General features: G+C 32.7%; 1 protein-coding gene and 1 long non-coding RNA gene across 3 annotated transcripts in view; one reads left to right on the plus strand and one right to left on the minus strand.

The window, feature by feature from the left end:
• Positions 1-25,864, plus strand: part of Ptprq (protein tyrosine phosphatase receptor type Q) — a 173,238-nt gene that overhangs the window by 89,238 nt on the left and 58,136 nt on the right. Inside the window, exon 26 of the mRNA XM_074084025.1 lies at positions 12,675-12,998. Within this exon, the coding sequence (XP_073940126.1) occupies positions 12,675-12,998 (324 nt within the window). The remainder of the gene's footprint in view (positions 1-12,674; positions 12,999-25,864) is intronic.
• LOC141425807 (uncharacterized) overlaps positions 1-25,864 on the minus strand; it is a 153,466-nt gene that overhangs the window by 48,895 nt on the left and 78,707 nt on the right. For both annotated transcript variants that reach the window (XR_012450916.1, XR_012450915.1), the window contains exon 2: positions 8,646-8,757. This is a non-coding gene — a long non-coding RNA (uncharacterized lncRNA). The remainder of the gene's footprint in view (positions 1-8,645; positions 8,758-25,864) is intronic.

The following is a 25,864-nucleotide window of genomic DNA, read 5'->3' on the forward strand; positions in this document are numbered from 1 at the left end:
ATTAATGGGGAAAATTATAGATGATCTTTGATCTACAAAATTTTTTGTTAAAATGTTAAAATCCGTCAATTATAAATGTGTAGAAAAATTTAAAAACAATAAAACTAATATTCATTTAGAATCAGCATTTTAGTTTTTATTTATTTGTTTTTCTGAGACAGGTTACTATGTAACCCAGACTGTCCTGGAACTCATGATCCACCTGCCTTAGCCTCTTCAGTGCTGGGATTACCTGGCATTACAGGCACATGTCACCATGTACAGCAAGAATTAGTGTTTTATGTGTTTATAGAAGCTTACTGAAGGCTGTTTCCTTTCCTTGTTTGTTAGATTTTGACACAAAAACAGAATCTTTTCCGCGTCTTGCTGAACTGTTACATTCCTTTCAAAGTTTGGATCAGCTTCCAACATTTTATCCCTTTCACTTTCAACGTTATGAAACGTCTTCCAGAGCTCCTTTCATGTGAAGTTATAACTGATGCTACTTTATGTAAGGCATCATCCTTTATCTGTTTCAACACACCTCTTTCCTCATTTTCATCAATTGGCTTTTCTTCATTAACTTTCTCTGGTTGGATATCTAAAGTTTCTTCAACAGCTGCAGTGTCAACATTCCCATGTTAGCATGCAGTTCCAGTATCATCTCTTTTGTTATTTGCTACCATCTTTGTTGGTCAATATGTCACACGGGATTCTCACAGGGAGACAAGAAAGCAACATAATTACTTGTTGTGCTGCCTATGTGGGAACTGAATATGCAATGGCCAATCAGTGGCAGACTTTGAAAAAAAATGTGCTGGATTACTGATTTGATGTCCATCTATTATTCAAGCACTGATTTTGTGGATGAAAGAAATAGCAGTGGAATTTTTTACTTTATATAGTGAATGTATCATGGTAACAAATTTGAACCTCATTTTGAGGGGTCGGGTATTATTTAACCCAACCATAGTAACAGAAATTCAAACAGATTGGAATGTGCAAAGTGAGGGCTGTCTTATCTTTCTCGGACAACTTTCTGTACAAAGGTTTAGCATATTTTTTTCTTGAAGTGTTTGTCTTTTCAATATCGAGTTATAGGAATTCTTTATATATTTTGGATGCAAGTCCTTTGTGTTGGTTAGCTTTTTGTTTTTGTGACAAATATCCGAGATAACTTAAAGTAGAAAAGCATTAAATACAAAACAAAGAAAGAAAAACTCTGGTACTTGCAGATTGTTTCATCTTAATTTGATGGATTCATCCAATGAAGAAATCTTAGAGTTTTAATTGTTGCAGATTTTTATGACTTTTACCTTTTAAATAGATTTAGAGCTACTCATATTTTTTTATATAGCTTGGTATAAGTTGTATTTTCATGATATTTGACTCTTTTATCTATAAAATTAATTGACTTGCAGTTTTTTGGCATCAGCAGTAATGTTACTGCTATTCATGATACAATTTACTTGTTTTATCTCTTTTTCTCTTCATACATCTTTAATAAGTATTTAAAAACTCCAATATTTTTTCCATGAACCACTTTTTAGATTAATGTTCTCTATTGTTTGTCTTTTTTCTATTTCATTGATTACTGGTCTTTATGATTTTCTTCTTTCCAAATATTTTGGATTCAATGCACTCTTTTTTCTATCTTTAATTTTTATTTAAAAAATTTTTAAATTTTATTTATTTATTTTAAAAATTAATTAATTTATTTATATTTTTTAATTAAAAAATTTTATTTATAGTTCCTTTATTCATATGTGCATACAATGATTGAGTTATTACTCCCCACTTTCCCCTGCCCTCCCTTTCCCCTCACCCCCTCCCCTTTTCCCCCACCCCCTCGCTTCTAAGCAGATACTGTTTTGAAGGTTAGTTCAAGAAGAATCAACTTAGAAAGTAACAAATATGTACATGGAAGCAAAACTAGGAATCTCCCTATATAGCTATCTTTACCTCAACTAGCAAAAACCCCTGGTCCTCTTTATAAATGTTTATACTCTCTCTTCTGTCTTCTTAAGGTGAAAATATAGAATGTAACCTTAGCCCTTCATTCTTTCCAATTATAATCCATTGTAGCTATGTACTTTCTTCTGATGACTATATATCACAAATTCTGATTATTTTCAGATTAAAATTAAGTTATTTAGAAGTATATTTAATTTCCAAATATTTGAGATGTTTTTAAATAACCTTATGTCAACCATTTTTAACTTATTTCCATTGCCTTCAGAGAATATGTGTAAAACCTTTTAAAGTAATTATTGAGATAATCCCCTTATCTCTGCATATGATTTATTTTATTGAATTATCAAACACATTTGAAAATAATGCATATTTTTCACTTGTCCTATGTATTATTGCAAGTACTATGTATATATTCTATGTATTAGTTCAAAACGGTTGATGCTATTTTAGAAAATTTCTTCAGCCTAATTTTTCAAACAATTATTGGGAAGGAAATATCCAACTATAATTATAGATTTACCTACTTTTTCATTTTTTTTCTGTGTTTTTTTCATGTACTTGAAAGATTTTTTAAATAAAATTATACAAATTTATAATTGTGTATTCCTGATTGATATTTTTTTCTTTGATGCATTTATCCATATAAATTGTTTCTTCCATTTTTTGGAACACTCCTTGTGTTAAAGATTATTTTGTATGATATTAGTATTTTGTATCTTTTTATCTTTTTATTTTTAACTTATTTTTGTCATATTTATATGAGTCTCTAGCGAACACAAAATTCTGGGTCTTCTGGGTAGCTGATTGGGTCTGACAGTCGGCACCATTAAAATGGAGTGTTTAACCCTTTTAGTCTTTTTTTTTTAGGTTTAAAAATGTATGCTTTTCTAATATTTTTGTCTCTTTTATTCATATGTGCATACAATGTTTGGGTCATTTTTCCCCCCTTCCCCCTGCCCTCTCCCTTGTCTCTCCCCACTTCCTCCCTATCCCCCCACCCCTTCCCTACCAGGCAGAAACTACTTTGCCCTTATCTCTAATTTTGTTGAAGAGAGAGTATAAGCAATAATAGGAAGGTCCAAGGGTTTTTGCTAGTTGAGATAAGAAGCGCTATCCAGGGAGTTGAGATGCATTGGTTTCCTGTACATGTGTGTTACTTTCTAAATTAATTCTTCTGGAGCTAATCTTTTGTCTAGTTCCTGGTCCCTTTCTTCTATTGGCCTCTTGGTCTTAAAATCACTCTTAGTTTAGTTGCAGTGGATCTATGATTTGCTGTGTGTTTTCTATTCTGTTTATTCTTAGCTCCTCTGATCTTTCTTGTCTCCTTTTGTGTTAAAATTTTAACTTTCTTGGATTTTTAGCTGTATTTCTTTGCAGTGTTATTTTTAGTGTCTGCTCAAGGACTCATGATATAATTCCTTAGCTTACTATATGTACTCAATATTGTATAACTTCCCATAAAATATATGAAGTTTGTTGCAGTGTAGTTTCATCTTTCTCCAGTTCTTGTTCGGTTCTTATCATGTATTTTGACAGTTTGGTATTTTAAACATTGCACATGAATGTACATTGTAAATCCCCAAATTCATTGTATTATTCTTATTTACCAAGTGAGTAGATATTTAAATAAATTAAGAAGAGAGCACACATATTTATCGCTTGTTTATCGTTTCCATTGGTTTCTACAGTCATGAGTTTTATAGAATATCATGTTCTTTTCAGCTAAAAAACCTCCTTTAGCATTTATTATAGTATAAGTTTCAGACATTAAACTCCCTTAGATTTTACTTAAATGCAAAAATAGTATTTTTGTTCACTTTGGAGGAATATTTTCTCTGGGTTTTATGCTTTCTCCCATTTTTCACTTTGAAGATGTCATTCTTTTGTTTCCTAAAGCCCATTGTTTTGGATGAATTATCAGCCATCATTTGTATCATTAGGTCTAATGTTTGAAGTACATTATCATTTTTTGGTACTGATCTTCAAAATTTGCCTTCTTTTTTGGGGGGTGGTATGGGGATTGAACTCAGGGCTTTGTGCTTGCTAATCAAGCACTTTACCACTTGAGCAACACCTCCAGCCTTTTGTGTTTCAGTTTATTTTTCAGAGAGGGTTGTGTGCTTTTTACCAGGACTGGCCTCAAACTGTGATACTGCTATCGCTACCTCCTGCCTCACTGGGATTACAAGTGTGTGCCACCATGCCCAGCAAAATTTGTTTCCTTATCTTTTTTATTTTTATTACCATAGTATTTACATTGAGACATTTATAAAAGTGCTTACCACATATCTTAGTTAAATTTACCTCCTTTGTTATTTTCCTTCATCCTCCCTCCCCCCATTCTTAGAATAGCTCCAGCAGGTCTCATTTTTCCATCTTCATACATGAGTACATAATATTTCTACCATATTCACTGTTCCACATCTTTTCCTTAAATCCTCACTCCACCTGTTGGTACCAGTACCTGTTTTATGTTACTGTCCTTCATTTTTTGAGTGAAAAAGACATTTTTTTGTTTAAGGTATCTATACAGAGAGTTTTATCTTTATCTTTATTTTTAAGCTGTTAAACAATGATATGGCTTGTGGGTTTTCTTGCACTTATTTTTCTCTTGGTTCATTGAGATTTTTTTGTCTGTACATTGATCTTTTTCCAACATTTGTAAATTATTTTTAAAACTATTTTATTTCTTCTTTCTATGCTATCCTCTGGTACTCCAATTCATAGTTTTTGATGCTCATTAAGTGACTGTATCTCTACCTAATTCTTCATGAATTTTTCTTTGTTGTTCATATTGAACAATTTCTATGATTTCTCGCCAAATTCACTGACTGTACTCTGCCATCTTTACTCTGGCTGATTCAGTGAATTTTTAGTTTCAGCCAGTATTTATAAATTGTGGATTTTTCATTTAGGTCTGTTTTATTATTTTCATTTCTATTCTGAGAGCCCCCATTTGATTTCCAATGATGGTCACAATTTCTAGTAAGTTAAATAAAATGTTTGTGATAGTTTCTTAAAAGTCATTTCCACATCGCACTTACCCTGTGATGTTTCTACTGGCCACTTTTTCCTCCTATGAGTTGCAGTTTCCTTCTCTATTAATTTTGTTACCAGTATAGTAATTTCTGGATTTATACTGGTCATTGTTGGTGATGTGCTGCAGAATCTCTGTAGAGTGCTGAATGTTGTTCTAATGAACCATTAAAGTTATTGGTGGATGTGTCGTTTAATGTTTTGTTTTGGTGTCACCTTTATTCATGGAGTGAATTTCTTCATCTGGGTTCAGAAAGCAAAGCAAAAGTATGGCCAACCCCATATTGTTTTGATACAAGACCTGAGCTATTTTCTATTCTCTTAGTCTTATGGGATTTATCTCCAAAATTCTGTCTTCCCCATAGTCCCTATAATCAGGAGCAGCTAGAATTACTACTCAGTTTTTCCACTGCTGCTTTTTATTGTGCTTTGGGGATTCTCCATCATGCGTATAAAGTTAAGAAATTAGAAAGGGAGTTCAAGAGATTTAACCCCCAAATTTGGGTTTAATTCCTCTTTAGTTACCTCATTTTCTAACCAATCTAACAGTTTCATATTCCATTATCTGAAACTTCAGGCCAAAAGCTGTGTTTGCTTTTGCCACTCCCTGAGTTTATACTTGATAATCTGCAGGAGATTAAGTTTGACACAACCTATCACAATTCTAGAATTTCCTAAGCTTATGTTTTGGGAATGGAATATTTTGATGTAATTTTTTGCTACTTTTACAAAGTCTTTTTTTTATTAAAATGCAAATCTGGGCTCCCTTTATGATTTTGACAAAAATTCTAGTCACATGAAGCCCTTTTGTGTCAATAGCCTTAATGAACTTATGGTGATGGGCACATAAAATAGGGTTTTGCGTTGCAATTATATACATGACTTTAGATTGATCAAGATATATTTTGTTCTTTAAAATATATTGGTAACCAGAGATTATTTTTTACTGGTTGCTTTGCTCTGTCAAATCTCCAATTTTACATCATTCTTTTATCCTTTCTCTTTGGTTAATTTTTCTCCTTCCATGTCTATGCTCTCTTGCCCATATTTGTATCCTTTTCCTTTCTTCTCCACTTATTCCTCTTTCTCCCCACCTCTCACTATTTCTCCCTCTCATAGAATCCCTGAAAAATCCAAATTCTTCATTTGGTATTATGAGTATTTCCCCAAAATTACCAGGACTTCTTTTATATGTTTTAATCAATCAATTTTTTTTCTGTACAGTACACAATTATAATCATCATTGGTGGCACTTGTCTTCCTGAAATCCATTCATTCATACATTCATCCATACATTAATTTGTTCAAGCATTTACTTATTTGTTAAAGAAATATTTATTGATTATCAATGTATTCCAGGTATTTTATGCTTACCTGATTGTCTTCTATTTTCCTATTCTACCTAACTATCTATTATCTATTGAGTTGGCAAGAGACTCAGCTCTTCATCATCAGCTGTTCTGATATTATAAGTGTTCTTCAAAATATTCATTCACTATCATAATTTCAATTGCTCATATGTACAGATACATCGAAATTGTCTTTTCCTGACTTTTTGTGAAAACATAAACTTCTTCCAAGACAACTCTATCTCTGCCAACAAGACATGAAGCTAATATTTTATTTACATACATACCTTCAAGTGAATCTCAACAGATCAGTACATTTAAATTTTCATCACTGTTAATTGGCTCAGTTTGGTCTTCAGATATTATAGTAACTGGCTTAATAAACAACCCACTCTTCTATGTAATTACTACCCTACAAACTGTTTCAGATAAACTAATTTAAATAAAAATTGTCACTTTTTGGTAGATATTTCATGCTGCGACTTGCTATATAGATCTGTTAAAACTAATAACTCTCTTAATCAAGTAAAGTCATTTTGCCTCCAAGCAGAATATGGATAGCCAGTTTTCCTTATAGTGTTCTCCAAAACATTGACTGCCTTTCCAGAAGTTTTACTGAAATGTTTAAGTAAAGTTATGTAGTCAATAATACTGTTTTTAAAGCTAAAATTATCATAGTTAAATTTCATAGACATTTGAGCCCTTAATTGTCTCCTGTAGATGCATTGAAAGATACTTAATTTTTATTTAGTAATTCTTAGCTCACTTATAGATATTTTCTAAGTTCTATTTTGTACTAGAAGAATAAACTTCTATTATAAGATTGTTTAATTTGGTACTCTAACATGACATGTATTCATTAAATTACATGGAACTCTCTTTATGTGATTTTTTTCAGGACAAATATGTCTTTGATTGCAGTACCAGAGATTATTGCATTTTTTTGCTCATTTAATTTATCTTTATGGTCACATTAACTTACAATCTTGATTTTTCTCTGTATCATTTGCTATAGCACTCAGTCAAATTCATAACTGTTCTCTGCAACATACATTTGTATGTTAACTTAATATCTGGGTTTATTCAATTTGCTTTATTTCTGTTTTCTCTCTACCCAATATGTCATCCCATTCTGTCAATATTTCTTTGCATTTTCTTTTAGCTATATTCTTAATTGACTTTTAGCATTATAATCTGCATTATATTGGATATTCACAATATCTAACCAGTTTCTATAAAATTTACCCTCTAGTAAACAAATGATGGTTTTCTTCAAGTTTATACTTTATCAATAAATTTATGTAAGTTGTTTTCTGTTGCCTATCACAGTCATCTAAATTCATTTTCCAAACTTTCAGTGCCTTTCAATAATGCCACACCTCATTGCCTCCCTTTTATTTCTCATTACTTCCTTATTTAGATTTTTTTTCTCCAGTCTAGCATACTTCCCAGACCTTGATATTTTGTTTCCATGTATAAATCAACCCCCCATATTCAACCTACTTGAATACCTTTTCTTCCATGTCTCTACTGACCCTCAATTGTCCTTTCACAATAACATTTTCCATATCTTCTACTTACATTGAACTTAACCTGTTCCTATTTATTCCTAAATTATTTTTCATGTATTTAGGAAAAGAAGTTTGCACCTTAAGACTTGTAACTTGCACACATAAGTCAAGGTGATAGCCATGTAAAAGTTTATACCTTGTATGGTAGAATTTGCTTTGCATAGATTTTTATATCAGATCATATTATGTTAGTGTTAGCACACTGTACTTTTTTTTGTGTATGCTGAAATTATGCATCTGTATCTTGTGTTTTAAAGGGTTGTAGATTATTTAAAATTTCTAACAAACCAGGAAAGATTTTGTTGATACTTTTGCATGTTTTATAAATATAATTCATAAATGTAAAATTTCAGACATCTGTTTTGCTTAACAGAGAGTACATCTGTGCTTAAAGATAAAAATATATAGTCATAAACAAAGAAGTGATGAAACTTGCTCTTCTACACTAGTGTTCGTAGCCAGGTCAGGGAGAAGTCAATGCAAACTTTCATCAGAATCCTGTCATAAGAGGTTGGCAACTTCTAATAGTTGACATTAAGAAATTAACAGTACAATTACATTTTACACATATTTTCATCTTCTAAATAGAATCTGCTGAATAGCCGATTCTATGAAAACTGGCATACATTTAAATCTGTAAAAAGTCATAGAGTTCTGCAGACTCTTATCTCAACTGTGATGTAAGTATTTTACCAATACAAGTAATTTATGAATAAAAATGTAATTTACTGAATACCTTGGCAGTTAATGTTGATCGCTTCATCACAGTTCAGTCATGTTTAGAAAATTTAAGCAAGCTGTGTGATTACTCCAGGAACCATGGAATGATGTGTTCAAATTAGTACCATCTGTGGGTAGAAAAAGTTTGAGGTTTTTAGTCATTCTTAAAGAATGGAAATCTGATTCTCCATGCTAAGATGAGTGTAATCCTTTTTGTATCTGTAATTCAATAGGGCAGTTGCCTTGAAGTAGTCCAGTTCAACACACAGTTCATCATAAAAAGAAGATACTGGATATGAACGTGGATTACTGATGGTCACTTTGAGTATTTGTGAAGTTGCTTTGTTTAAAAAACACATGAATTATACTGTATATATGGCTTCAGTTTATGTTCATTTCTGGTTTATCTTCCTAAATAAATGTAGAAGAAAAATGTAGACTTGATTTTGTACCACATGAAAACCCAAAAGACATTTTCAATGGACCATAATTTATTCATGTAGTCAACAAATATTTATTGAGAGCTTGTATGTCCCAGTGTTCCATCACTGTGCATGTCACATGTTAGACAACTGAACTGTTATGTTTCCCAAACATAGAATAAAATAATACTTGCTGCACCCTGTTTCCTATTTAGTTTTTCTTCTTGAAGCACTTATTTGTAGAACACTAGAGTCTGTGAACAAATATTAATGTGTTGAATATTTTTTACTCAAAAGTTGTCACTAAATACTTTTCCTTAATGTATGAAAATTGGAGAAAAAATTTAACCATATAACTATGAACATCTATTCATCTCTGCTGATAAGATCAGAAAGTGCTGCTTTCTCTAATTCATTGGCTAGTGAAATATGCTCCCTTTTCTGTCCCACTTCCCATGGCTTATCTAACCTTAGGCTAACAAGGTTGAAATATGGAAGGGGTGGCTGGCATTCTACTCAAAAGAAATGAGGTTTTCTGACCGTATTCCATTTTCTCTTGGGGAAAAGCACAGTGTGAATTTTAATGACAACAGAATGTCTATGTGAAATTTCTTCAGTATCTCCAAAGCATTTAGGATAAAACTAAAAATCTTAATATCTAGTAGGCTTAACATAATGTTATTTCTGCCTGCATGTCCATTTTCCTCTCTTCCCTTCCCTCTTCTTGTGGATCCAGAAGCTTTCTTAAAGTGTTTTCAACATGCCATGCTCTGTTCTACTTTTAGGTCTTGACACATTTTTCATATAAGAAGCTACTTCTTATTCTTTAGGTTCTCTTATTAAATTATGCCTCAATGGGCCTTTTCTGACCATTTAGATCAAGTCCCCATTATACTTTCTATTCATTTGCTCATACATTAAAAAAATGTTTGCTAAATGAGTATTTGTACTAAGCATTAGTCTAGACCCTAGGATACACAATCCAATTTGAAAATTGATAATTTATGTGCATATAATTTATAGATTAACACATTTTGCAGTGATTTTTTGATATTTTTATTGATATAGATGGAGAAGCAAAATATTTCTAGATCATTTTTACAGAATGTTGGAGTGAAGAAGAAATGAGAATGGATTAGACCTCTTTAGTGTGGAATTTCAGTGTAGAAGTACGACTTATAGGAAAATAGATGTCAACTCAAAACTAATAGAGCTACCTGAGAACTAATTTTAAAATAAAGCCTTTTAAGATTTTGAGTTGCATTTTGTTCTGTATATATAAACAGAGGCTACATAAGTAGTGATTGGTCATTTTGTAGAGGGAGGTTGGAATGGATTTATATCACTGTCTAACAAATTATCACAAACTTGGTGGTTTAAACAATACCCACTTATTAACTCTTAGTTAATAATAGCACAGGTATGCTGTGCCTGTCTCACAAACTAAAATCAAGTTATCAGTCAGCTACATTTTCACATGGAATTCAAGTCCTCTTCCAAGTTCACATAGTTGTAGCAGAATTCAGTTCCTTGCCTGGTAGGACTGAAAGTTACCTTTCTTACATGTTCCTTGGCTGGCTTTTGGTTAAGGGCTGCTCTCAACTCTTAGAAATGATATATATTCTTTATCATAAGCTTCCTCCTCCTTCTTCAAAGCCAAAAATTGAGAAATTTTTGTATGTTGAATCTATATCTTATTTCAAACCTACTATTTTCTCTTCTATAACCAGCTGAAGAAAATGCTCTGCTTTTAAAGGATTCACACTATCAGGTCACATCCATTGGGTATTTCTCTATTTTAAAGTAAACTGATTTGGATGCCTTTTTAAATTTTATGGTGCTGGGGATAAAGCCCAGAGCTTTGTACTGTGAGGCAATTGTTGTACACTGAGCTCCAACTCTAGCCCCTGGTTGGGTTCTTAATTACAGCAGCAAAATTCTGTCCCATCTGTACCTGGATCAGTGTTGTATATAAAAAAGGAAGGGATGAGAATCTTGAAGGATATCTACAGACATAAAGAGATAAGTTGGCCATGATGAGCTGTAAGTTTCCTTCAAATTATGTGAATCTATGAGTTTGTTTTCCTATCCTTTTGGTTTCAGCCAATAGAAACTTCTGTCCTGTTGCTACTATCTTATTTCATCTTTCCTGGATGAATCAAATTGTCTAGGGATATTCCCCCTTTCCTGTTGTACAATTAACCAGACTATACTTTACTAAAATACATTTCTGAACATCTCACTCTTACACTTTGATAGTTTCACATTACTTCACAAAGTCTCTATCAACCCCTCTGACTAAGTAAGTCCCCAACCTATTCTGTGACCTTTCTGTTTTCTATTGCCAATAGGAATTATGAACTAGACTCAAACTTGGCTTAGCTCCTCTTCTGGGATTTCTGTCTTTATTACCAGTAAAATCCCATGTTCCGTGACACTATTCTTTTAAAACTTCTCCTGAACCCAGAAGTCCCATTACGTTTCTGTGTTTTAAGCTAAAATGTGCATTTTATGTAAAAGTTACTTAAGTTTGAATTCAGTGACTGAGGTTTTGAAGAAATCATGGAATTTCTACTTTTTTAGCTAATTCTAGTATTGCTTTCTCTATAAATGAAAAATTTTCTTAAAATATTTTCTCTAATTGTTTTTTTTCATGAAAAACTCTCCTTTTCTCATAGTGCACATACCAGCAACTCCTGCCAGTTCTCCTTCAAGATCTATTCAGAATCTGAATGCTTCTCTTCACTTCTCCTGCCAAAATCTTAGTTCAGCCTTCAGGATCTCCTGCATTGACATTGCAATGCCTATAATTAGTCTCCTTGTTTCTGCCTTTGTCTGCCTTCAGTCAATTCTCAACTCAGTAGCTAGAGTGATTCTGTGAAAACATATGTTGGAGTCCATCACTCCTCTGCTCAAATGAAAGCCATAACAATGTCCTATAATAAAGTATACAATTTGGCCTTCAGTGCTTCTTCTCAGACCTTGGCTTTTAGTCACTCTGGCCTCATTATTCTTCAAATATATCAGGCACGCTTCTACCTTAGGGCTTTTAATGGTGGTTTCCTTTTCTGCAGATCATGTGATTATAGATGACTTACTGATACTTTAGTCTGCTAGATGATGTTCTTGAGCTTTTGTTAAGCTTAAATATACACAAGATAAATGAAATTCAACTCATTTTATAAATTAATTATTTCACTTATCTAATTTACTTGAAATTATTTTATAATAAATAGCATGTAAAATGTCTATGTAGACAAATATAAAAAGAACCTTTTGTGGGAGCTGTATATTAAAAATTCAGACTATACCTAGAGAAGCATGCAATTGTGTCTTTATATGAGCAAAATTTTCCTTCTATATAAAGCCAAAGCATGATTATGTAAGCATATTGGGCTGGACTGGGGAGCAAAATTAGGAATCTTTAAAAATCACAATGATTTTGTAGTGAAATAATGGTCCCTAAAGCCTTACTGTATGGTTCTTCTTATTTAATGTAATAATTTGACAGATTTGTCACCACTAGTTGCATCACAATAGACATTTTAAAATCTCATTTCCTCCTCTGTTCATAAAATGTTTGTAATACCAATTGATTTTGATTTTTTCCCTTTAATTTGCAGTTCCCAGTGTTCCCACAAATATTGCTTTTTCTAATATCCAATCAACTAGTGCAACCCTGACTTGGATAAGACCCGATAGCATCCTTGGCTACTTCCAAAACTACAAGATAACCACTCAACTTCGTGCTCAAAAATGCAGTGAATGGGAAGCTGAAGAATGTGTTGAGTATCAAAAGGTTCAATACCTCTATGAACCTGACCAAACTGAAGGGACAGTGCATGGATTAAAGAAATTTAGATGGTATAGATTCCAAGTGGCTGCCAGCACCAATGCTGGCTATGGAAATGCTTCCAATTGGATTTCCACACTAACCTTGCCTGGCTGTAAGTATTGTACTGACATGTGCACTCTGGTTTCTGTTACATTCTATATGCTATAGTATATAGAATATCTATATACTATAATATATACAGTATCTATATATATAGGTACTGTATACTATATATGTATAGATACTATTCTATCTCTATATATCTAGATACATAGAGTGTCTGTATATACTATATATAGATACTATTCTATATACTATAGTATATGTATTTTATATACTATATAAAATGTATCTATACTCTATAAAGTATATCTATATTTTATATACTAATGATATCTACATAGTCTGGTTGTGTATAAAATCAGTGAATATAAAAATAAGTTTGTATACAAGCTAACTTATGCAATAACATATTCAATTAAATATAATTAAAACCCAACGGAAAATTCAATTTCAGTGATTATTAGAGCTTTTTTAAAATTGCCAGATTTGTGCCAAGGTCTTAAAATCTTGTATTGCAATAAAGCTTTGTAGGAAGACTCTCTCATAGTCTACCATTAGGCCAATGGATTGATCAATACCTGTATGTTCCCCTTCATATCTGGAGGTGCTGCTGCTTTTAAGCTGGACTTTTGAATCATTTTAGTGACTTCAGGCTTACACACAGACAGGCAGAAACACACACACACACAAACACACAGTAAGTATAATAACTCTAGTGGATCTATTTGTAAACAATTTTTCAGTTAGTAATTTTTGTCTAAACAAAATTCTGAGACAAAGGAACTAATGATCTGACCCCTAGCTTGAAACAGAAGAAAAAAATACAAAGAAACATAATCTCTAAAATTGTTTTGTCATCTACATATAAGAATTTTACCTTCAGAAAAATTTTCTTTAAAAGCTTTTCCATAGAAATCACTGAAGGTGTAGATAAAGATTGCTCTTACAACTTGTGTTTTGTCTTTTAAAACTATCCAGTTATCCTGTTTGCTTAGACAGCACCATTAACCATAGTTAACTAAATAAATTTCTATTGCTTATCCTGAACACTCTCTATTAGAATTGTGACAATTTGCATGCAGTACAATAAATTGCTTATCAAGTTCTACAAGCCAGAGCTCTAAGCTAGGGCTGCGTTCTCTGAAATGATATTTTGCTCTAGTCCCAATCCTCCAGAGCAAATTCAGGTCTCCCAGGTCAATCAACCTAACATTATCCCACATAAGCCCTCTAAACATGTTATAATCTTCTCTCTTGACCAAGGTCTTCACTAAATGATTGCTTTCAAATTCAAATCACATTTTCTTAAAAAATTGATACCTATTAGTAGAGTAACATACCAATACACATACACACATGCACACACTACGTTTCAGTGACAAGTGGATTTCACTGCCCTTATAGACAGTGAAATAAACTTGATCTAGAACATTTATCTAGGCTACTAAATGTGTTGCTTGTTACCTACCATTCATTAGAGTGCCTGGTATCCTATTTATAACAGTGACTGCCAAACAAATGTTTATAAAGGTAATTCAACATTTGAGGTAGAATCCAGACAATTCAGCCTTCAACACATTGTTCAACTAACTTCTTTCTTAAAACTTTTGCTTTTGATTTCTGGAAGGTCAGTTCTTCTGGTTTTTCTTTCCTGCTATCCCTTTTTCTGTGTCTTTTGCTTGCTTATCTTCGTGTTCTTTTTCGTTTTAAAAACTCTAAGTGTTATAGTACCCAGAGTTATACTTGGCCTTTTCTTTATCAGTACACAACCCCTATGAGATCTTTCCTTAAGTGCCCTTCCTCTGTCCTATGGTTTGAAAGACTATTTCTATACTGATTATCTGAAGTCTCTATTTAAAGTCCCAGATGTTCCCCAGACTCCAGATCTGTATATTTATCCAATCAATTGATATCATTAGGCATATGTACCAGATAAATCTCTAAAAATTAACCTCATCTTTGAGTCTTTTTTATCTTAGCAACATATGCCATAATTCTCCTGCTTGAAGAAAATGGAAATCCTGGCAATGCTGCTTTCCTCCTCAATTGTGCCCGCGATTCATTTCAACCACACCACGGAAACATGTCTCTCATTATTGCATTACTAACCTATTAGTCCTGCCCCCATTGGCTACCACTGCACTAACTCACCTCCCTCCTGAACAGTTAGGATGATGTTTTAAAACCTAAAATAGATGAGTCACTTTCTTGCTTAAAGATGATGACTTCTCACATGTCTTAGGATAAAATCTAAATTTCTAAACAAGATTAACAAAGCCCTACATGATCTAGCTCTTACTTAAAAAACCTTATTTGACCACTTTTCTTCCTTACTTTTACTTTCTGACTGCACTAGATGGTTTTATTACTTAAACTTGCTAAATTTTTAGAACTTGGTCCTTTGCATTTTCTGTTCTATTTGTCTAGACTGTTTGTTCTTCCCCATCTTTCTTTTCAGGACCATATCTCTGTATAGCTTTCTACTTAAATAATCTCTACTCAGAATAAGTTTCCCTAAAATAGCTAGGTAGCAATTTTATATGGCATCATCTTATTATAATCAACACTTTTAATTGCTTGATATTTAAAATTTTTATTTATTTACTTGTTCTTAGAGTCACTCTTGATAATTACTATTTCCTTATTGCTTAGAATTGTGCCTGGTACCAGTAGATACTCTATAGATATTTCCTGAATTAGTGAAACTTGGTTGAATAAGCTATAGCTGGTAAGGGAGATAGAAATGTCTCCCAATATAGATTGTGGTGAGGTTGGTGGTGTCATAACAAAGAAAGGAGAAATATGGAAACAGATTTTGTTTGGGATTAGTCAGTAAGAATGACTATTTTGAACCTACTGACTTGAAAGGAAACAACTATTCAATTGAAATGAAAATAGAAAGAAATAGATGCTTAAAGATCAGAACATGGTTAAACCTTGAGGGTTTACTTACTTCTGCTGACAGCAAGTAGATAAAATTATAAGTGCAGATTTGATAGAACAATGGGACTTTTGACAGAATGAATAAACTTTAAAGCCCAAATTAGTCAATGAATATGGTTATTTTGAAGCTTCTGATGTTGAGAATAAATATTCTAATATAAGTAACTATAAAACAGAAGAAATAGGTTCTCAGTTGTTAGAACATGGCTAAAGCTAAGGGTTTTAGTTACTCAGAAAGTTGACTTCCTACCACTGTGATTGGGAAAGGTAAGTGAAAAGATAGATAATAGCTAGATGGATAGATAGATAGACAGATAAATGTATGTATATATTCAACAGATGATTTTCTTGGAATCCCCAAAATTTCTCTTTTCTAGTGAGCAGATCTATGAGGGTAAGGATAATAAACTACTTTAACTTTTTAAGTTATGACAATGAGCTGATTACTTGTCCTTTAGCCTGAATAATGGAAGGATATATTTTTTTGCCTCCAATGGAGAAGGGATTACTTTTCTAATGACAAATATACTTGAATTTCTGAATTTCATAATTATACAGAATAAGAAAAATTATATTATTACATGAAGAAAAGAAGAGATAGTCTAAGGTTGCATTTGAAATGAAAGAATAAAGGCATTACATATATTATTATATACATATATACACTACACTTATATCTGGTGAAATAAAATATAAGAATAAAGGAGTTAGAATGGTAAAGCGAAAAACCTTAAAGATCAGCAATGCTTTTAATAGTCAAAATAAATAAAGTTTAGCTAATTATTCTGCATACAAAACATTAATATATGGACATTTTACAAAAAAAATCTAAATGAGGAAAAGTAATAAGTTTTGCATTATCTATGAAAGTGGTTTTCATGACACAACTTTAAAATGACTTGTAATACAAGAAAATATGCTATTATTAAATCTTCAGTTCATAAAGAACAACAAAATTGAAGATTCAAGGAGCAAAGTTAGAATGCAAAATGAAAACTAAATTAAGTTATTCTCTGAATCTGATTCTACAATAGTAAACCAGAATGAATTAAGGAAACAATATTCAGCTAACTCAGGCTAACATTTATTTCTTCCATGTACTCTGATTGAGATAATTGAAGCCAAATTGTTCTTCCCCTTAAATCATCTGTACAATACACATAATGTTACTTCATGCTGCATGTATATAGATGCAAAGCACAAAGATTACAAACAACATAAATAATTAACTTAAAACATTAAAGTCTTGCAGATTATTTTAATCATCTCATTTTTTTCTCATGTACTCAAAAGTAAATTGAGTTGTGTGTGTGTGTGTGTGTGTGTGTGTGTGTGAGGGATGTGCAAAACAGAAAGCTGTTAAATATCTGTGTAGTACAGAATGGGCACTTACAATGCTAAGGAAATGTACAACATTAAAGAAGTAAGGGTGTGAAATTGTATGAAATGAAATGGACCTCTCATAGTGTGCATCTCCTATAGACCACCAGGACTGGAAGATTGCAAGAAAGGAAAATTCCTGGAGTAACACTTAGGTTGTGAAAACCACAGGATACCATACTCATGAGGAATTTTAACTACCCAAACATCTGTTAGGTTAAAAAAAAAATTCAACAAAACATGCCTCATCAAAGAAGTTTCTAAGGAATGTAACTTTATAATCTAAAAAGAAGAAAAGCCAAACAGAGAGCAGAATATGCGATAACATTATTTAAAATAAGAACTTGTTAATGTTTTGCTATATATTCAAATATTATTCTTAATTTACCCAAAACTATATAAGACGCTTATAATGGGATAGCTACAGTTATACAAATATAAATGATCTTTCCTGCAAAGAGGCAATTATATTAAGACAGAAGTGGTATTAGCCATAAATAAATAAAATATAATCCAAGACATGTAGAAAATTATTTGGTGGCAGTACATTTTTAGAACAAGCTCTGTCCCATTGTCACTAGAGAAAACGTGTATAGCTTATTCTAGTCGTGATGACTGTACTTCTGTGATGTTAGTTAAATGCTGCTGAATCTTCTAAATTAACCAACTGAACCTATCAGATGTATAATTCAAGACCCCAGGTTCCTGTAGACCTGTGTATTGAAGTTACTGGTATGACTACTCTAGGTTTCCACAGAAAGACTCAATATTACCATCAGTCCTGAGCCGCCAGCAACTTTTGCTTTTGTTTTTGTTTCCTGCTTCAATGTACTGCACCACTGTTCACCTAATTGTCCAAACTAGCAATATAGGAATCACCCATAGTTATTTTTAACTACTCTCATGCCCCACAGATTGATATCTGAGTCTTATTAAATTTACCTTCTAAATTGCTCTGTCCTTATTTTCTACCCTTCAAGTGAACTTCTGTAAATTCAACTATGATATATTGTAGAACTTTGGTAAACATCACAATGCATCCCAGTACAACAATAAAAATATAAATAAATAAAATGTACAACACCAAAAGGACTGGTAGAGTATCTCAAGTGATAGAGCACCTGCCTAGCAAGCATGAGATCCTGAATTCAAACCTTGGTTTAAAAACATAAAAGATCTTTAATTAAATAGTGTTGAACTAAAAAAGTGAACTTTTGAATATACTTATATGGCCACCATGTTATTCTTCTGCCAAAAATCTTTGATAGTTTTCTGTTTGCCTGCATGTAAAAATTCATGTCTTTTAATAAGCTTTAGAAGGAATTCTTGCTTTGATCTGTATTCCCCAGACATACTTTGCCCCTTCTCCTTTGTGTTCTAGAAATTTTGCTGTCCTTTCATACTTTTCTTCCCATTCTCCTCTTTTGGAGGAGACCAGTTAGCTTTTTTATTGTTGTTATTTTTTGTATTAAGTATCTCCTTTGACAAGGTTTCAAGAAATCCTCCTTTGCATTCTCACCTCTCCCAACTTTTTCTAACATATTAAACATACTGCATCATAAGTAAATATCTCTTTCTTTTGTGGGAGTCTGAGTTTCTTAAAAACAGAAACAATGAGTTAACCCATGTTTTATATAAGTGCCCACTCTCCATGTGTTACCTAAGATTTGTTATGTGGAAGGCATTTGACTTTAGTGAAAATGTATTTCAATGTCAAAATTCCCCACATTTCAAAATAATTTACACAAATTTTCTTTTATCTTTTGTCTAAAGCTTGTCTTTCAAGCATGATTGAAAGACAGTCATGATTATTGCATGGTTATTGCCAAAATGGTAAACCTCTTGTTCAATTACTGTCCATGTTTGATATGTTTGGCTCCTTTTTTTTTTTTCAGAAAACCAGTCTATTTTATATTGTTGATCATTTTTTAGTTTCTTTTTTTATTAATTAATAAAGACATGAATAATTTCACACAGGAAACAAATATGCACATAGTATGTCTAACAAGATTTCAAATGGAGAAGGAAATTAGTAAATGCCTATTTTAGAATGGATTGGAGCATTCAAAATGCTTAAATGGTTTGTTGAAATAATTAACTAGTAATAAATTTGTGCAGTGAAGCAGGATCATAATATGTTGATGACACATGAAGAAAACAAAAAGAAAATATAATGTTTAAATTTGGAGTGCCAAATGTGACTACAAAGAGAAGACAGTTGGGTGAACTAACAGTTTAAAGAGATTAAATGTATAGAATTAAAGTATTTAATATATTATTCAACTATATGGTTAATATTAGAAGAACTTTTTCCAGATTACTAAACAAATTTTTCAGAATTTAAATGCAGTAAAAATATTCATTTTGTAATTTCATTTACATAGGCAAGAATAATGTGTTTTGCAGCAAAATCACTAAAAATCAAACAAAGGAAACTATGCAGATTATCATTATGTTTTTCAAAATCAATATTTTTTAAAGTCTGGTTTCATAAAGTAAGAAAGGCAAAACAATCTTGTGTTCATTATGGCTCTACTTTATCTTTTTTAAAGTGAAATAAAATTTCCCCATTCTCACCTCACAATTCAAATGTAATGCTGAACTGAATTTACTTTTACTCTTCTGAGAATCTTCTTTCATTTGGTTTAGAAAGAAGTGTCATGTGGGATTAATGCATTGTGAGCTTTATTCTGTAACTTCCGCTCAGGATTGTTTTTGACTTTTGGCAGCACTGGGGCTTGAACTTAGGACCTCATGCTTGCTAGGCTTTGCTAGGCAGGCACTCTATCACTTGAGCCACTCTACCAGCCCGTAACTTCAGCTCAGGCTCTGTCACAGCATTAAGTCCCAGGTCAACAAAAATCCGGCTCTGTTTTTCTGTATTTTTAAGAACTCTGATTTGTCTATGGAAAACTCCAAATTCTAAAAGAATTCCTATCATCACTATGGCTGGTGATTTGAGCACTTTTTGGTAAAGATCAGTAACTGAATTGAGAGCCCTAAACTATGTAATTAAGAATAATAATAGCAATAGGAAATTGCAAGGAGTATTCAAATTATGTGTTGGTTACAGCTCTAAGTACTTTATATATTGACACATTCACAAAACTATATTAATTTCTATCATAGAATCTGTGCTCCTATATCTTGACTAGTAATTGAGCAAAGCCTCAGGTGGCATAAAAGTACTAAGCAGCCAAGCTTGATGGAGCATGTCTATAATCATAGCACTCAAGTGGCAGAGGCAAAGGGTAATGAATTCAAGGACCATCTGGGCTACACAGAGAGACCTTGTCACAAACCAATGAACCAACCAACCAAACAAACAATACCAAGAGACAGAGTAGAGCTAAGTGTTATTACAAAGAATAAGTACTCAGGTAAAATAATAAAGGAAGAATAGTTAAAATATAAAATTATTCTAAAAAGCATTTTGCCAGTTTATTAAGTAAGTTTTCCTGAATATAAATTAAAGTATCTTGAAATCACATCTGTGTAAGAAAAGAGTATGCATTTTACAGCAAAAGCATTAAAAACCAAACCATTCCAGGAAATTATAAGGATTATCACTATGTGGTATTGATAGTTTGGCTACAAGGACTAAGAAAGACCTGAAGATGCTATACAAACATCCATCCACCTCCAACCCCAGACAGAGTAGGACTTTCCAATGCTCCCAACCTCAAACTGTACTTGTGAGCGCTCTGAAACCCTTGATTTATACTTTTCATTAATACCCTTGATACTTATTTTACTCAAATTATATAATCATAATGCCCAAATGTTAGGACAAAACATCAGCATTTATCCTAGTCCCAACACACTATTATGATTATGGCCAACTTCATCTGTGTAGCTTCAAAGTACGATAGAAGCGGTAACATTTTCTTATATTCTTGCAGAAAATGATGATTCATAATTCTAGAAACTTTGGAGATAGGAGGAAGTGATGGTAAGAAGAACCTTACCACATAGCTTATTACAGACTTAAAATAGAATGAGGTATAGGGGTAGACCAGTCTGTGGAAAGGGTGTAGGGACATGTCTCCATGTTGATCACCAGCTCCCAAACTTCCTCCACAGTTACTTTCTTTACCTTTAGGGAAGTAGTAATTTAATCAACCCCTTTTCCACCCTTACTACTAAGAGTTGCAACCATTGGTCATTAATATGAAAAGCATTATTACTACTTTTCCAAAAGGCTGGTTCTTAAACATGAACCTCAGGCATTGGACTCACCTGGCATGGATGTTAATTTGCTTGCATCCCATACCCAGGTATGAGTCAGTAAGTCTGGGGTATGGCTTCAGATTTTGCTTTCTTATGCTTTCCTTAGAATCCTGATGCTGCTGTTCTCAGATCACAGGTTGAGTACTACTATTGTACAAAGTGATTCTGTAAATATGATGCTGTTCTAAAGAAAGATGTCATATCCCAAATCAATAGTACTAATATTAGAATATTTTTATTCTTACCTGGTATAGCTAGTATTGGAAGTGAATATTTATATTTTGTATTTTTTTCAACTTTTCAGTCAGTCTGAAATGAGTCAGATAACAACTCTTAAGAATTAAATGAGATGATTACTAATATAGCCCAATAGTATGAACATCCATGAATCATTCCCAGCACTCATTAAACAACCCAATCTGGCAAATTCTTAGGCTTGGAGTACTTGCCCTTCATGGCACCACTTACTGTTAGAAAATCTAACTGTAAAACAAAATTTGTCTTGTAAAATGGTAAGAAATACTTCATATACCAACAGTGGTATTCCATATTGGCCAGTGAAATCACTGGGCTCTAGAGTTACATCCCACCCTAGGAAAGGGTGGCCAGTTATCACTGTGCTGTAACCACAGGACAGAGTTACATCCTGAAACACTCTTGGTGGTGAATCTAATCACAGAGCTTCTCCAGGGTCTTTGATGCTCTGAATTCTTGAAGACATAAGGAATCCACCCATCCAAGTAGATTTCCTCTCATCTCCAAAGACATTAAAAACTTAAAGCTAATTCTTCCAAGTGTTCTGAATCAAAGTCAACTCATAATCCTAGAAGTTACTGATGTTTGTGTAGCTGAGAAACAACAGAACCCTTCACTTAGTGGTGATAGTCATTAGAGAACTTGTGGGTCAGTTTATCAGATTCTGAAACTAAGACACCTTGAATGGTAGGACTTTTAAATAAACTATAAATTAAGCTTAAATTCAAATAGATATACATATAACTTCAATCAGGTATACAGAACTCAAGATTTTCTGCCTTGTAAGTTTCTGTCAAATCTTTTATGCTCATTCTTTTAGAAAAACTACCATAGGATGGCATACTAAAAATCATGTAGTCTATTCTATGTTTTTCATCATTCAATTAGATTTACATTGGATATGCAGAAGCCAAAGTTGCTAACAAATCTTTGAATATGCTTATTCTGAAAGTGTAGCATTAGACACATAAAAACTTTTTGGTTCTTAATTGAAGTACACAGACTTGGCTGGGGATATTCAAAACTTTTCTGTGGACTAGGCAAAATGATGGTCTATCCAGACTCACCTTTCAACTAACACACTTAGCATCAAGACACAGATGGATGGGAAAGATGACCCTGACACACATAAGACCCACATTCCTGTGCAAGGATAGAAGCATGATAATCAGGAAATGATGGTTGTTAGTTACAGAAAATGCATTATTGTGAAAACCAGGGGGAAAGTGCTTATAAGAGGAAGTGATTGGATTATGGGGAATGAGAGAATAAGGATAGATCATTCCTACTGAGTAAATTGCTGTGATTTATAAGAAAAAGGGTATGGTGATATCTTGGCCCATTACTGACTAGATTCATTTCACAAACAATCTTAAATCAGAATGTGACAGTTTATAGGGAGACAAAGTCTGCCCAAGATGCTTATTAGTTACTAAGCTTTTAAACTGGTATATTTTCAACACTTTGTAGCTTTACCAACACTAGCATTTTGGTAGTTGGTAGTCATAATTGCAATTTTGTATTCTCCCTTTATGTGACTCTGGTAGTAGATGATAATGTTCTGTAAGAAAAAAAAAGAAAAATAATACTGGTATATTTCATTATGCATTTTTGAAATTTGGTAAATTCCAAGAGAAAGTTACCTAAAAGAATTTAAAAATATTTTGTGCTTGTATATACATTATACTACTTGAATGATACTAAAATAATTAAATAATTAAATGCCATTTGAGAAATAACTGATAAATTTAGTGTGCTAAATCTGTATTTTCAATTACCTATGAATTAATCAAATAATTATCTTTCATTCCTTCAAACAGATGAAGTATATCTGATTACACACTTTATATATATAATGCATTCACATATATTCTATTGTGTATGTTTACTTTTTTTTAGCTTAGATTTAGTAATTTTAATCCTTTAAGAACACAATAACACACATTTTAAGAGAAATTTTTCACAAAAGTATTAAACACAGAGACCACTTATGTAACAAAACAGACAATTTTATCATTAAATTTACTGAAAATACAGGTATAGAAAGAAGGAATGAAGGAAAACAACTTTGGGAAAAGTTCACAAAATGACATTTAAGCATAGCTCAGCAAGGGGCTGAGTATCTTGCTTTTAAAAAATGATTGATCAGTGTATGGAGCATAAAATATTTAGTAGAATGGGTAGTTAAACGTGTCATGAATGATCTTTGAATGTCACTTTTCTCTCCACTCTGGGGTAGAAGAAACTCCCTTATGGGGGCTCTGATTACTAGTATTAAAGGAATGATTGTATGGTTAACATTTTACTATGGAAAACAGGAAGTTGAAGCAAGGCATTATGCTATACTTTCTCGATGGCACAGACCTACTTGCAAACTAGTTTTCCTTGGGAAATGCTTTGGGGTCTGTCCTTAATTGAGACTTCAAAGGTTCAAACTATGTAGCAGAGATGTGGACATACTCTCCTGAAGGTATTTCCTAACACAAGCTACTATCAATATAGTAACAAAAATCTCAATTTTCTTAAGTCAAAGTAATTCTCAACAAGTTGACCCTGGTGATGTCTAGACAACAGTAAGGTAACATTTCATTTGTCTGCTAGAATGAGTTGGGTTTTAAAGTGTAGTTCCCAAAGTTTGTAGAGGTCTATGAACCAACTAGATTCTGAAGATGGTCTTTATTCTTTTTGTCTGATTAATTTTGGCTCATCTTCATGGTATAAAGTAGATATCAAAGATGATAATCTATGATGGCCTTTTCTAGTTCATGATAATAAACTATGGCAGTTGTCTTTTTGCCCATGATAACTTTGCAAAGACTTTTAGCGGTAGTCTTAAAGATCTTACACAATCTGTCCCTCGCATTCTCTCTATCTCATTCATTATATAAGTTAGATTCACCTATGTTACATTTGAGTACTATTATTAAAGTATGTCAATGCTACTGTTAAAAAATATTTTATGGGCTAAGTTGAGCATCTAAATCGCATACATATTATTTCCCTGGGAATTGTATTATAAATATCAATCATTCACTCATGATGATTGTCACTTGTATTAACCTTCTGCCATAGTCTGTTTCGTGCTGCTATATCAGAGATTGGGGAATTTACAAAGAATAGAAATGTATTTACTCAGTTCTGGAGGCTCAGAAGTCAAGATCAAGGCTCCAACATGTTTGGGTGTCTGGTGAGCGTTGTATCCCCTGCAAGGATGCAATGCTATGTTATCACATGGTAGTAAGCTGAAGGGCAAACTAGCTGAGTGCTCTTTAAATGCCTTCGTGCCATTTTTGAGGCATTGGAAGCCCCCATGACCTAAATCCTCCACCACTTAATACCTTCACATTCAATACCTTAATTTGGAGGAGCACATTCAAACCATAGCAACATCTTAAATACCTATCAGATATTGAAATAAATCTTTTGTCTGTCACCAGAGTATGCGGTTCACTTAAAACAGATATAGCAGCTGTATTTATACTGTCCTAAGTTAGAAGAAATGACCTGTTTTCTTTCCAAACTCTTTTGTCATTCTAGTCCTTTCTTCCTCATTTTCGGCTCACTTTTCTAATTGCCAGGGAGGCATCGCAGGCCTCTTGGTTTTCTCAGATTCAATGAGTATAAATCTAAATTTATCATATTCTCCCATAGCCTTACCCCACCAAAAGTGGTAATCTGTTCCAAAAGCATATTTGTGAACTCTGTTAGCATTTTCTCAGTACTTTGAATCAGCTTTTACTTCTTTCCTATTTTAATTTGTACACTCTTCTAGTCAGCCCGAGTTCCTTTATTAAGTTTTCAAACTTAATAAACTGTGGGTTTCATCATTTTATATCTATACCTACTGTCATTATCCTAATTTAGGGTCTCTTGCCTCATTTGAATTTTGGAAATAACCTCTATGAAGTCAGTGTACTTCAAAGCACTTGCTTTTTCTCCAGCTACCTGAGTTTTCTTCTTAAGTCACTGGAAAAATACTTCCTTTTTCAAAAATCTTAGTGCATTAGTGCCATCATATAATTCAAAGAATGAGTTTGGTTCCCAAATTACTATTTGAGAACTACTCCCTCTGTATCCCCCCATGAGCACTTCTCTTTGTGATATTTT

The sequence above is a fragment of the Castor canadensis genome, chromosome 8, assembly GCF_047511655.1.
Source record: "Castor canadensis chromosome 8, mCasCan1.hap1v2, whole genome shotgun sequence".
Lineage (NCBI taxonomy): Eukaryota > Metazoa > Chordata > Mammalia > Rodentia > Castoridae > Castor > Castor canadensis.